Source organism: Tarenaya hassleriana, unplaced genomic scaffold, assembly GCF_000463585.1.
Source record: "Tarenaya hassleriana unplaced genomic scaffold, ASM46358v1 Cleome11, whole genome shotgun sequence".
Lineage (NCBI taxonomy): Eukaryota > Viridiplantae > Streptophyta > Magnoliopsida > Brassicales > Cleomaceae > Tarenaya > Tarenaya hassleriana.
The window spans coordinates 3,055,312-3,069,465 of record NW_010961290.1 but is presented as its reverse complement, the minus strand read 5'-3'; the positions used below and the strand labels follow the sequence as shown (position 1 = coordinate 3,069,465).

The following is a 14,154-nucleotide window of genomic DNA, read 5'->3' as shown; positions in this document are numbered from 1 at the left end:
TATATATATATATATATATATATCATTACTAATGCATATATATTACAATAAAAATAATTATAATTAAATTTATTATTAAAAATAATAATAATACATAAAAATAATTATAATTAAATATATATATTATGTATATATATTACTAAAAATAAAAATAATAATAATAATGCATTATTATTTTTAATAAGTTTTAGAAAATCTAAAATGAAATCTATTTAATAAAAAGAAAAATTTTCTAAAACGATATTTATTATTAAACGTCTGTAATATTTTCTCATTGGATTTTTGAAATTTCGGTTCGATTATTTTCAAAAAACATGGAAATGAGATAACAAAAGCCATGTATGCAATATACATGTCCGGAAAACCCCACCTTAGTTGAAAAATAACAAGCTCTCTCCAGTCGAGGTTGTGTGTTCGATCCTTCCTGATGTCAAGTTTTTCCTGAACCGATCAGTTTTGCTTGATTTATCCGTTCTGCGTAGTTTATCAGCTAGTAATGGAGTCGTGTGAGTTTACTGTCTCCGATATTGTGTCTTTCGGAAAGGACTGCGAGACGTTGCGATGTCGACCCAAAGGGTTGTAGGATAGATTTCCAAAGGGTAACTATATATATATATACATGTCCAACATGTAAGAATTGGATATATCTCTAAAGATAACAAAAACAGAGTACAATAAAAAGTGATATATGGGGGTAATGAAGATTCAAACTCGAAATTGAGAAGCTGTCTGCTTAGTTTCTAACATAAATGAGAGCTACAAGAACATACAAAAAAAAAACATCAACAAAATAAATGCTAACATTCTCTTTGGCATTGCTTTTCTAAAAAAATAAAATATTCACTCTTATATATGTAATCAATAATTGGCAGTAACACATGATGGACAAATAAAAAAAAAATACAAACTTGTAGCCCAAAAAATTAAAACAAAAAAAAAACACCAAAAGAACCAAAAACCAAAAACAGAAAACAAAAAACTGAACAGAAGAAACACACCAAGGCCAAAATGAGAAGACAAAACCGCAAAAAAAAAGGAGAATGTTTTTTTCTCTGTTTGATCTCTCAAGATATGTATGCACCGGAGCAGAGAAGATCAGCCACTAGAGGCAAACAAGGAGAGTGCATTTGCTTGAGATGGAGGCAAGCAGCTTATCAATGGCTGCAACTGTTGTCCATAAACCGATAAGAGGTGGGAGAAAGCTCTTCCTACAATGGCTTTCACTTCAGCTTTCTCGACGGGCGATTCCAACACTTGGCCAAATATCTTAACCAGGTCGGGGACATGCGAAAGGATCTGGATTTTCGGCATAAAAACCACATGACCAAATGTACCCAAGAAAGCGTGTCGTCAAAGAAACATAGAGGGTGAATAAAAATGGAAGCAGTAGGTAGGCACCTGTTGATTGGATGTCAAGACGAGTGTATATATACAACTGTATACAGCCATAGATTCCTCCCGATCTTCCTTTAGCGGTAAACCTCTTAAAAACACTGGAAGTACCTGATTAAATTTGCGTAAAGGGTGAGTAATGAGTACATTAATTTCTATGGGTTTCGGAGGGGATGCAAAAAGATGAAAACTTTGGACTAGTCATTGATCAATATACTTGATTTAGGGGGACCAACTGAGGGTGAACAATAATCATCCTCGCAATAGCGCCCGCTGCGTTATCCCTGACCGCAACATCAGGTTCGGATTCCCCAAAAAGGGGGTAGATTCCACGTAATACCTCACCAACATATCTGGTATTAAATCAAGGCATACAGCATGGACTGCAAAGATTATTCATTCAGTACTCAAAGACCCAGCAAAAAACTAGAACGAAAGAAGGCTAAAGAAAAAATGATCGGAGAGAGGTCAATGCACGAAAAGCAGTCTTTTAGCATGATCTCACAACGAGCCTTGAAAAGAAAATTGCGTATTGCATAAAGATAGTAGTATGTCAGAGTAACTGATTTGAAAGAGAAGAATATGATGTGGAAAGACGGTATGCATAAAGGATACTTAAGAGCGGCTTCACCCCCGTTTTTGCATAACTCTCCAACACAGAATGCTGCATTCCTTCTGTTAGTTGCTTCCGGTGATCCCAACTCTTTAAGAACTAAGGGCATTACCCTCTGAAAGGTAGCAAGTACAACCCAAATATTAGTACAGAGATTGTCTCAGCAGCTCTAAAACCCACAAAAGAATCATAGAGTATTTGAGGCTCAGGAAAATCACATCGACATAGGCTGAAATTGGAGCACCCATGTCCTGAGCAACTTCAGCAAGACAAGCAACTACCATAGTTCTATCTTGTGGAGGACGTGAAGCTTTCTACAGACATGAGAAATGATACAGTGAGCACCTAAATTCAAGTGGAAGAAGCAACGATCCTGTGCGTAACAATTATTAACACCCACCGAAAATTTCATCAAAGGCTCGAAGAACTTAGCAAAGACAGGTTCAAAATGAGAACCCATGCACTTTGCAAAGGCGGGGAGGAGATCAGAAACAGCATCCATAAGGACCTCATCATGCCCAGAATCATCATCATCGTCGCTGTCATCATCTAACTTCTGGCAAGCCGCTTCTTCACGCAGCAGTACCAATGTTGCATCAACAAGAGGTGATAGATCTAGAAACCAATATTTTCAGATCAAGATCACCAAGGAAAAAGATTTTTCCCAGATATTTTGGTCATCAAATAGACTCAGACTAGATACTCACAAGGTTCAATGGATATGTAACCATAATCTTTCATGATGTCTGCTATACCCATACAAGCCTGTGCAACGACCTCTTTGTCATCATCGTCTGCCATAGTCTTGATATAAATCTTCATCACAATATCTGCAGTGGTACCAAAAGATCTTTCAAAACCTTCTCCCAATCAGTTTTCACATAAATCATCCTTGTTTAAGGAGCAGGAAAGAGTTTTCCATTATAAAAAGACACAAGAATTACCTAGAATTTCCTTTGCCTTTCCATTTCCATCCTGCACAAGAGGCAAGAAAGATTACACACACCGAAAACAAGTATTGATTATCCAAGGTTCAGCATTCTCTGTAACCATTAATTTTATTAACGAGAAACTGCTCAAACCCTAATTGAAAATATTGCAACTTCGTTTTAGGTATAACATAAAAGATAATAGAAACTGTATATATATATGAGAGAGGGGAAGAGAGAGATTCACGATCGTTGGTCCTCACATTAAGAGACTGGAAGATAGCATGCGCTGCTGCCAATATATCTGCAATTCCAACCGAGAAAAGTTGTTAACAACTTAGAGAACTTGAAGAATGTGCATGTCCATGCCAAGAATCATGCTCATATTAATGAAGTCAGCCGTCTAATAAACTTAATACAACTCGAGTGACAAATAAATAGCTTGCTAGCTAACAGCGAGAATTAAGGTGACAGAACAGTAGAAAAAGTAGAAATTGAAATTCAAATGACAAGAAAACTCACTTTTCAATCCGATGATTGCTTGAAGCCGGACATCTTCATGAAAATATCCAGAATGTCTTTCCATAATTTTTATCGATTCCTCCAGATAACTTATATTTAATTAAGGAATGACAGTTTTTTTTTTAATTTTGTAAAAAATTTAGAAAAGAAACATCTTCATTAGATGAAGAAACCAAAGGATACGGAGCAAAAGAAGATTTACTGTGAAGCGCAAACAACCCAAGAGCTTGTGTTGCAGCTGCCTTTTCATCTAAAACCCCTGTTCTTATGCTTAAGTTCCGTACTCTTGGTTCATCATGAGCTTCATCGTCAGAAGATACACCACCAAAACCATTCACGTTTTCATCGTCAGACTCATCAATGTCCACGGCCGACCCATCATCGAGATTACAAGAAGCAAAGACCAGGGGCATCACGTGTGGTAGATACTGTTAAAAAAGTTTTGTTACATAATGCTGCACGTAATAATGGCTATTGACAAATAAAACCTCATGAAAAGAAAATCATGCATACCTGAGCAAAACCATCATCCAAAATTTCAGCTACATTGCTGAAAAATCCATGGGTATATTCCCGTAACTCACTGAAGTCCAGTCCAAATCCCTGAAAATTGATGAAACTAAGTCTTCTCCCTTAAAAAAAACATATTTATTTTTAAAAAATAACAGTGAGATATTTACTGATATCGCGGCATCAATGAACGGTGGCAAAATGGTTTCCATTCTTAATCTTCCAACAGACATCGCGACAATTCCTACAAGTTCAGTAGCCCTTGCACGGGAGCGAAGATCTTCGTCACTTGTAAGCACCATGAAATACTTCATCAAGTCCAAGACTCTCTCAGCATATGGATTGAAAGCTTGCTCCGCAGCAGAAGCAACTGACCCAATTGCAGACTACAACAACAAGGTAATGCAAAGCCAATTAAAAGATCCCAAACCACTTCCAAAGAAACTTTGGAACACATAAATTTTCTTGTATACCATGCAAGTCTCCTGTAGATTACGCGGGCTACTTTGGAGGGCTGACAGAAGCTTTCCCATTAAAGGTTCAAGGAAAGTAACAATTTCCTCCCCCATGTTCTCACAAAATGCTGCCAAAGCATAGTAGGACTTTTCCTGCAGAGAAAACATGCAATGTCACCACAAATCTTTCACACCGACATAGTGACAGATGATGTTGTTTTTAGAACATTATGCTGCAACATGGCTGGTTCCTTATTCTACATTTACCTTCACTTCCTCAGATGAATCTTCAATAGCATTCAATATACATGGAAGAACACTCTGATAGTGTGAGACAATTTCTGGTTGAAGATACTCAGCAAATTGACCCAGTGCAAATGATGCAGCCCCTCGAACCATTTGCTCAGAATCTCTTAAAGCCCCCAAGACAACATGAAGAACAGGGTCTAACTTATCTTTCATCATATCAAAGCAACCCTCAGAGATAACACCTAAAGCCGTAACAGCAGCTTCTCGAAACTTCAAGTTCGTATTTTGACTACTTATCGAAGCAAATTCAAAAACAGGGGGGAAAACGTGTTTTGGGAGGTTCATCGCTAGTGTGTCAATAACTTCAGCAGCAGCTCGATCAGGAGCAAGATCATCATCTTCATCTTGATCAGATGACTCAGCGAGTAAGGGGCACATAACTTGCAAAATGGGTATGACTAGCTTATGTTTTTTCAGGGAGGTGTATTTGTACTTCGCCAACCATGAAACTAATTGGACCGCCTGTCAAATGAATAAAATAAACATAAGGAACAATTTCAACCATAAACTCCAAACTTCCCTAAATCAAAGACATGTTCCTCCTAACCTGATGGCGTGTACTGCTCTCGAGGTTTTGATTAGAACAAACTTCAAGAGAGAACTGCACAATTGACTTCACAGAGTCCCCAAGGAGCGGAGCAGGAGATTCAATCAGCTCATCGAATATTTCAAACGCAATAATAGCAACTTCCTCCTCACCAGAGGCAAGACACTTTCTTGACACGTTCAATATGCTGGGGATGAACTCTCGAAACTTGACCTGGTCAACAGGAATTAAATCATGAAACTGAAAGCCGAAAAACAAAACACCTAAAGTAAACAACTCAAGGAGTTACCACTTCATCACCGTCGCTTGTGAATTCCAGAAAAGAGCCAACTGCCCTGGAAAATCAATGATTTAGCAGAGAAACTATGAGAGGATAAGGACAAGGATTGTGAAAATTGTAATCCTGAACATTTCAAAGCATTAAAGTTACTTTAGAGCGGCAACTCTGACTCGACTGCTGCTTTCATCCTGCAAGCACTTTAGCAAAAGAGCTTGCAGGTCAGCAAAATATGGCCTAAACGTGTTGCCAATTGTTTCTGTCAAAGAGCTGAACAAGATCAATGCAACCTATAAAAAGCAAATTAGCATTAGATAACCGACCAAATAACCATTTCACATATCAATTTCCGACAAACGGCAACATTTTCAGATGGAAATTTACTTCACGATGGTCTTCTTGAGCACTCTGACTACACTGAAAGAGGAATGTCAATAAGTCAGGCCACTCTCCGGCAGGAACAGCATACTTCGCCACCACACTCACAACGTTTGCACTCGCACGCCTCACCGGAGGACTGCGATCATTTGATCGAAACCATTAACAAAGACCCAATTGAATCAGAGAGAGAAAAGCTATCAACAAAGAACCAATTGAAGCAGAGAGATGAAGAAACAGAAGACAGACAGGGAGACCATTAACAAAGACCCAATTGAACCAGCGAGAGGAAAATCATAAGATAGAGGAGGAGGGAGATATAAACCACAGACAACCACCAATTGAACCAGACAGGAAGAATTATCACAGAGAGAGACCTGTTCTCTATGGTGATGCTCTCAATGAGAGACTCCTTAACGTGCTGTTTGAGCTGGGGAGAGAGCTTGGCCCAGTGTCCGGTGATCTTCTTTCGGAGGAGGACGGCGGCGAGTTGCCGGACATTGGGGGTCTTCGCCGTCCGGAGGTGCTGAATTAGGGCGGGAACAACCTGTGGGTCCTTCGCGAGACGCTTGATCTGCTCCTCCGCTTGACGCCGAGCATCGTTGTCGGGCATCAGGAATTGGATCAGCAGTAGCTCCAGAGATTGCGCCATTGTTGATCTCCTGGATGCGCAGGAGGCTGCTGCTAATGCTGAGTAGGGTTTTTGCCTTTGCTTTTGTTTTGCCAGACCTTTGAGACAAGGGTTTATATGTCTCTTTACACATCTTGCAGTAGCATTTTCCGTAACTTCATTTTGGCCCCGTTGTTTTAATTTGGATCAGATAAAACCAGATTGAGTTCTAGTATGCTCAAAGATGAGCACGTGCCCAAAAGAAAAGAAAAAACCAATTTTGGTTTAGTTTCCGTGAAATATTTATAAATAAGACTTGGGAAAAAAATTATATTTTATTTGGTGTTCAAGAGAATATGTTGTATTTTTACATTTATTGTTTGTAATAGCATTTTCACCATCATTTCGATTTTTGACCCCTTAATTTTATTCGATCACATTTGGTCCTATTTCATTATTAAGCCTTTGTTAACGGCTGCTATGGTTTCAGTATAGAAAATCCGCCGGAATGGCAACTTGGCGTTGCCTCCGCGCCTCCTCTCTCTATCTCACGCGCCGCCGAATCTCCGCGCTCTCCGTCGTCCTCTCTTCTTGTCACTGCGATCACACCTTCCTACCCCATAAGTCTCTCCCGCCGCTGCCGGGGTTCTCCTCTCCCCGGCGACTATTCTCTTCTGTGTCCGAAAGAGATTTTCCAAACCCGGATTTAGGGTTTCGCGAAATCTCTGGTGGAATCAGCGATGAATCGTCTTTACCGGTTCTCACTGTTATACATTTTCTCGATGGGTTCCATCAATTCACTGGCTTGCCTTGGTGGGTTTCATTCTGTTCTTCAATTACACACAGTTAGGATCGTGTTTCAGCAATTGTTTGTTCTTCTTCGATTGAACCCATCCATTGGATATTCAGGTGGATGGTGATTGCTTCTTCTACTGTGGCTGTGAGGCTTGCGTTATTCCCTTTACTCGTACTGCAACTAAGGAAGTTGAAAAGGATCTCGGAGCTGTTACCTCAGTGTTAGTTTAACTTTCTTCTTTGCTGTTTCTGCTTACTTCTTGTTTTCAGGCAAATTACATTTTTTATAGTCGCTGAATTGCTTTTCTTTTTCATTTCTTACTTTAGGAACTAATTTGTGTGATTATTATGCGTCTTTCAACTTGACTGTCTGGAGCAGTTTGTGAGTGAGCACGAAAATTTACTTCATTGAGGTCAAACAATTTGGTCAATAAGGCCGTGACATTCAATGTTGCCTCAACGATTTCAATGATCTTCCTAGTCCTGTGTGGCCATGGTGGCATTGCCACGAGCAATCTGCATTTGTCACCTCAGTAATATTAAATGTGAAATGTGTTTCAGGGGGCACCAACCACTTATTGAAATATGTCTGCGTAGTGTTGCGTCGATTACCCTCTATGTTGCATTCTCTGAGAATGATTTCCTTTTTCCTTCTGTGACTTAATGAAGTTAGAAGACTAGCTCAGTGTATTTTCCTGCAGTGCCTACGCAGGGTTCAGAGCCTCTGTCAGCGGGGAGACTTGTTGACCAATTTTCTAGTTTTCTTAAAGAAAGTCGAGCGAACCGGTGTCCGTCCTTGTTATGGTTTTTTCCATACCTATCGGTCCAGGTGACATATCTTGTACTATAATCTTTTGTGCAAATGCTTTGTTAATAGTGGCAAAACTAGCTAGAAGGTTGTATATTTATGAAGAAGAACCAAAGTGCTTTGTCTTTGTACTTCCATTGCTTGATTTGAGTGTGTATCTCACTGCGTGAGGTCTATGAAGGTCAAATGTTTATGTGCTTTTCTGTTCCGAAAGTGAAAAGAGGCCGTTGAGAATATTGATATTAGAACAACCGTTCTTTGACATTTTGTCTTAAGTTCTAATGTGGTTATCTTTTTACCATTTTGTTTGTTGGTGCTGCCTCTTTTAACCTTTCTTCCATCAAATAACCCTTGTATTATAACCTCTTGGCTCTCTTTGTTCAATTAGGCAGGTTTATTTGACCAACTACTAGATTAAAAGGATTCAGATACCAATGAAAGGAACAAAAAATTTGAAGTTTATAATTCATGTACGGAAGGAATTTTGAATTGAATATTCATCTATATATAATATATTTCAGATGAAAATCTATATGAAGGAGGCCAACTTTTGACTTTTTATCCAAATTTCTCATCGTGAATTTGTGATCCACTTTACCATTTTATTAGTGTGCTCCACTTTCTTTTGAGCCTTCCTCTGTCTGTTTGTCTACATGTTACGATTAGCTTCTACTTGACTTGGTTTGATTTTCTTGGTTGTTAAGATTCCTCATGCAGCTGTTGTAAAAAAATTAATCAGCTACAATTGAAAGGAATCGATAACTTAGTATTCAAGCATATTTTATATGCACGAGGATCTACATGACATATGCATGTAAATATATGGCAGTGGAACTCAGTTAACGCCATTTCGAGTGCTTGACTCGTGGCTTTTTTTTATATGGATCTGGTCTTCTTTACGTTGAGAGATGTACACAATACACATATAATTTACATGTGTGTGCGTATCCACATCAAGCATGTCCACAGTTGCTTACAGTTTGGATTTCAACACCTGCAGTTCCCATGCTTTTTCCTATTGATGACGAGCATTCGGAAGATGTCGTTGGATGGTCATCCTGGATTTGATTCTGTAAGTACCATGTGAATGACTAGTATAAATGTCCTGAAATTGGACTGGAGTCTATTTCCTTATCAGCAAAGCATTTTTCCTGGTGGTTCTGTTTGTGATTAACCTTTTAGGTCTCCTCTTCAAACAACATACTCCTATTTCTCCCAAAAATACTACTCTGTTGGGAACTTTGACACTTATTTTGTGTTACCCAGTTAGACAACAATCACGAGAGAAATGAAAAATTTAGGGGCGAGCAACATTTTCTGTGAGTGTAAAACTGGAAGTGTAATATAATAGAAATGCATTAGGAGACTGATAAGTGTCCCATATTGGAAAAAGAGAGGGATTTGGGACCAATATATAAGCAAGGGTCAAATCTCCACTCTTAAGCTAGCTTTTGTGGTGGAGCTAGGGTCCAAACCAGGCTCTGATACCAATTAATAAGGTTTTGCTTATATATTGGTCCCAAATCCCTCTCTTTTTCCAATGTGGGACATTTATCAGAGACCAAGGCTATTGCAAGGATCAGTGGGCATTTAGAATGTGCTGATACTTTGTAAAATGTTTCTCTCCGGTCTAATTGGATGTCTCCTTTCCCCCTTTTTCCAACTGCGGACCATTCATATTCACTTGGTTTTTCTGTATGCTTTTTAACTGGCATGATGGCTTTGGATCATCATATGAAAACTAGGACTTAGGTAATGGGATTTATTTTATCAAGCATGTGCCTGGAATACTGCTGGGACTCATAAGCATTTTTAACCGGAAATTGTCATTCTATGTTCCTTACTTTTCCTCTTAGTCTAATCTGTTGTCTTATTTTTGCAGGGTGGTGCCTTGTGGTTCCAAAATTTGAGTGCCTTCTCAGAAGGACTTTTTGGACCAGTCTTTCCAGTTTTAATTGCTGGCTTACATTACATTAACATAAAGGTATTTTCTGTACCCTTATTGATCAAATGCTCAGTTGATGTTATATATTATGCTTTTTATGTTTCTTTTTTCTATGATTTATATTTGCATAGCTCACAATTCCAGTCTTTTAGAGGTATATGTTTTCCTTTTGACCTTTTATCTTCATTGTAGGTTTCTTTTGACTCATCCACAGTCCGTCAAACTTCTGGCCTTACTGGATTTTTCATAAAAGTGAGTGAACTAATTTACGTGTTGCATAATTTTGGTTTGTTGGATCTAGAATTCTTTTCAACCATGAGCATGACATGATATACCGGGATCGTTGGACTTGGTACTTTTTCTTCATTGCTTTTGTGTTAGTTATAAAAGGTTTCATATGTCCAGATTCTTGATACTTCAATTGTCATTTCTTGGCAGTATTACAAGTTATATTTGGAGATCTTAAGCGTGCCTCTGGTTTTTGTTGGGTATATTGTTCCTCAGGTAAGTAATATGTTCCATATCTCTTTAGAAGATAGTTATCATCTATTTGTAACTTTTAATTTTACGCTTTTGCCACCCTTGCAACTTTTTGCGCGTTTTCTACTCATCGTCACAGTATGCAGTCTCTGACATTCCATTTTTTTTTCCTACCAATTTTTTACTTTACAACTGTTTTTTCACTTTTTGCATCCTAAGTTTTGCATGTTTTTTTTTTCGTATTTCAGGGAAGTCTTGTGTATTGGGTTACTAATAGCTCAATAAGTTTATTTCAGGTATGCTATTTTGCTTCAATTTTCTCTGACTTCGCTATTGAACGCTGTCTGTGAAATTCTTTTTTGTCACATCTTGAGGAAACAAGAACGTTTATTTGCTTCTGGAAAGTGGAAAGCAAGGTTAACCTTGAAGGTTCCAAATCTGGAAATGAATAAAATCAAAGAGGAGTCAGTTTCCTGTTTTCTCTTAAGCCCTTCGTCTTTCATGAGTGAAGACAGAACAAACGAGGGGAGTGTCAGAGGTAGTAGAGTGGACTTATATAGACGAGACTATGCCTGACTTTTTATGGTGATTTACTTACATTTTGATGAAGACAGTTCTGATCAGCGGCGAGTTTGTGACTTCACTTGTAGACTTTTGAAGCAATGCTTGTAAATCAGTCATATCATATGTGGTTGGCTATGTATACATCTAAAAGTATGCACTTCTGGTTGCGTTCTGTTTGGGAAGAAAGTAACTGCTTTTACTTTTCTCATGAAGAAAACTCAACATTGCAGCATTTATCTCTCAAGCACCCTGCTGTAGCAGCAAAATTGGGTTTACTGGGCAGGAGTACCTCTTTAAGAGCTGAGGATACCATAGAGATCAATGGAGCTGCAATAAACCTTGTGGATTCTGACTCAAAAGGGCAAACAATTTCTCTACAGAATCTAACACCAGAAGAACTTCTTGCTGTAAGTGGTGGCAAACGGGAACCTGTTGTCAAGTCTACTAGGTGTGATTCTACGTTTCTTATATTCTCAATTGTGTTGATGGCAGCTTTCAGTTCAGCTCTTGTCAAAAGGTGATAGAGAAACATCAATTCACTTGCTGAGGTAGGTTTTTACGAGTTCCCTCCAGATCTCCCAAAATCATTCCTTTACCTGAATAGCATACCCTAGCATTGTTCACTCCGTAAATTATATTTTGTTTCAGATTAGCTCTTGACAAGGATCCTGAATATGTAAGAGGGTTGGTGCTTATGGGGCAGGCTTTGTTGCAGAGGATGGAGTTGTCAGAAGCTACTGAATATTTAGAGCTTGCTATTTCCAAGGTTAGATCCTTTGACGTTTCCTGTTTTTCCTCTCATTGTCAAGTGGATTATCTTTTATTTCTACTGAAGTTATCAAAATGGTTCTGCTGGATGTGGTATTCTATTCAGCTTCAGGTTTTGACATTTCAAAAATGTCAAACTACTTGAAATAAGTTTCCTACGTGGCATGCTTAGTTGTGGACCTAAGATTGTTTTATCATCTGAGGCATATTGTGCCTTCTGGTCAGTTTTTATAACTGATTGGAAACACAGATCCAATTTGTCGTGGCCAATCATTGTGTAGTAAGTTTGCATTCCCGGACCTCCTTTACTAGTTCAAACTGTTATCTTGTTTCTGTTCCAGCTTCTTGATGGGCACGCCTCAAAAGTTGAGGAGGATGCCGAGCTTTTAATGCTTGCATCCCAATGGGCTGGTGCTGCATATGTACAACAGGTTTGATTGCTTCCCTAGTTATCTTATTCTTGTATAAGATATAGTCCATTTTTTATTCCTTAGAAGTTAGAAGCAAATTCTCCTGCCAATCCTGCACTATTCGGATAGATTCCTTGTGTGGGATTTGGTCTGAAGGAATCAGATCTTGGAGTCTTGGAGCTCATCATACACTATCAGGAATGTAACCTCTTGGATCCTACACTGCAGGGAAACATGAAACGAGGAATCATACATTTGGAAAGAGTCGCAAAACTGAAGGAACCCTGTGAGCATAGAAGCAAAGAACATTACTTTGAATCATTGCTGATTCTATCAAGGTATATATGACTTCTTCACACACTCCCCCGAAAATAGATTAGTACGATAATAAACTCGAGACTTCAGGTAGAAATATTTTTTTTTAAAGTTGAGTATTCTTGTTTAAAGTATCGAAAAAAGCCTTTGTTTTTGTGTTTCAGTGCATTGTACAGAGAAGGCCAAAAGGAGGAAGCAGCGAAGATTCTGCGGTTGGTGGTTGATTACAAACCAGAGTACGAGTATCTGTTAGACCAATGTGAAGACGAGAATGATTTGGTTGGTGATCTTGTCAGCAGTAGAAGAGAGCGTTGATCTGAAATCGGTAAATACTCCATCCCAACCGGGCGGGTATTCATAATTTGTTTGAAAGTTCTTACCTTGAATTATCTGCTTTTAGTTTCAGTTTGCTTGTCTGAATAATGAGTTCTTGTCCTGACTCCTGAAGCTTGAAAGCGTGTAAAAATTAGGTCAAATCTCTTAAAAATAAACTAATTATTCTGAAATGCAACAAAAAAAAAATACACGACTTTTTAATTAACATACTAATATATTTCTTTTTCAAATTGCCAAAAGCATTTATATGCTATATGTATGTGTATGTATACATTCATACGTATGTGTGTATAACGTGAAAAAATGTATAATGAGACGTCTAATTGGCGATGCAACTAGTTTAACGTTATGTATACTTTCCTAATAATTTTGTGTTTTAGTATATTTTTTAGTGTATTTTTAGTCAAAATAAAGGTTTGTGCCTTTTTTGAATCTTTTATGAAAAGTTATTATTATTTTTAATTGTGAGTAGATACCATGTAATTTGTGTAAAACGTAAATGTTTCTATGATGGTTAGTTAATTAATGTATTTTCTACCAATTGTATCACAAGTTTTCATTCTTTTCTTGAACAAAGAAGACATAATAAATTTGGTATATTTTTTTTAAAAAAAAAAAGAAAAATAATTTGATGTTTTTGCTCACCGCAGATATGCATATCTTGTGGGCCTTTTGGTCATTTCATTGAATTCGTTCTTTCTTCCTTCATCTTCTCCGCTACTCCATATCGCTTTTCCGCATCGACAGACAAAGTACCCAAGGAGGGGCTTCTCATTTCTCATGTCCTTTCAACGATGAAGGCTTGCGACTACATGTGGACTTCGGCACCGCCGAGATTCACAGCTCGTGTTTCTCACGCGCCGTCTCTGCGGCTTTGCACTCGCCTCCACCGCGCGTCCTTCCCACGCGCCGTCGTCGTGCGCCCGAAGGCTTTCCAACGCGGTGACTTCGACCGCTTCGCCGACAGCGTGAAGTCCGGTAAGGCCTGGAGAGACGCTTGGCGCGGGGCTAACGACAGCTTCGAGCTTCTCGTCTTCGAGGCGAAGAAGACCGCCGAGCGAATCGACCGCGAGTACTCCGTCTCCCGCCGCCTCAGCTCTGCCGCGAACTCCGCGTTCGACCGCGCTCGCGAGATAGACAACGAGCTCAAGATTAGCCTTCGGTGGCGGAGTTTCTCCGTCGATTTCAGCA

At 38.8% G+C, this 14,154-nt stretch overlaps 3 protein-coding genes across 3 annotated transcripts in view; 2 read left to right on the top strand and 1 right to left on the bottom strand.

Annotated features, from left to right (window-relative positions):
• Positions 1–824: 824 nt before the first annotated feature.
• On the bottom strand, positions 825–6,638 carry LOC104805711 (importin-4). Its single transcript, XM_010530360.1, has 20 exons — positions 6,310–6,638; positions 5,939–6,071; positions 5,708–5,844; positions 5,567–5,612; positions 5,278–5,490; positions 4,689–5,192; positions 4,440–4,574; positions 4,137–4,352; positions 3,970–4,059; positions 3,640–3,884; positions 3,457–3,545; positions 3,198–3,238; positions 2,950–2,980; positions 2,713–2,835; positions 2,406–2,620; positions 2,224–2,319; positions 2,008–2,120; positions 1,610–1,745; positions 1,399–1,503; positions 825–1,296 (listed from the first exon to the last, which is right to left on the bottom strand). Exons 1-20 carry the CDS (start codon positions 6,582–6,584, stop codon positions 1,096–1,098), a joined length of 3,144 nt encoding a protein of 1,047 aa, XP_010528662.1. The 5' UTR covers positions 6,585–6,638; the 3' UTR covers positions 825–1,095.
• Positions 6,639–7,021: 383 nt separating this feature from the next.
• Positions 7,022–13,133, top strand: LOC104805710 (ALBINO3-like protein 2, chloroplastic). Its single transcript, XM_010530359.1, has 14 exons — positions 7,022–7,355; positions 7,452–7,558; positions 8,039–8,166; positions 9,146–9,217; positions 10,028–10,129; positions 10,283–10,342; positions 10,529–10,594; positions 10,819–10,866; positions 11,365–11,541; positions 11,627–11,682; positions 11,783–11,900; positions 12,244–12,333; positions 12,541–12,650; positions 12,792–13,133. Exons 1-14 carry the CDS (start codon positions 7,051–7,053, stop codon positions 12,940–12,942), a joined length of 1,590 nt encoding a protein of 529 aa, XP_010528661.1. The 5' UTR covers positions 7,022–7,050; the 3' UTR covers positions 12,943–13,133.
• A 526-nt stretch (positions 13,134–13,659) lies between these two features.
• LOC104805709 overlaps positions 13,660–14,154 on the top strand; it is a 3,594-nt gene continuing 3,099 nt past the window's right edge. The window contains exon 1 of the mRNA XM_010530358.2: positions 13,660–14,154. Coding sequence (XP_010528660.1) covers positions 13,758–14,154 — 397 coding nt within the window. The 5' untranslated portion in view covers positions 13,660–13,757.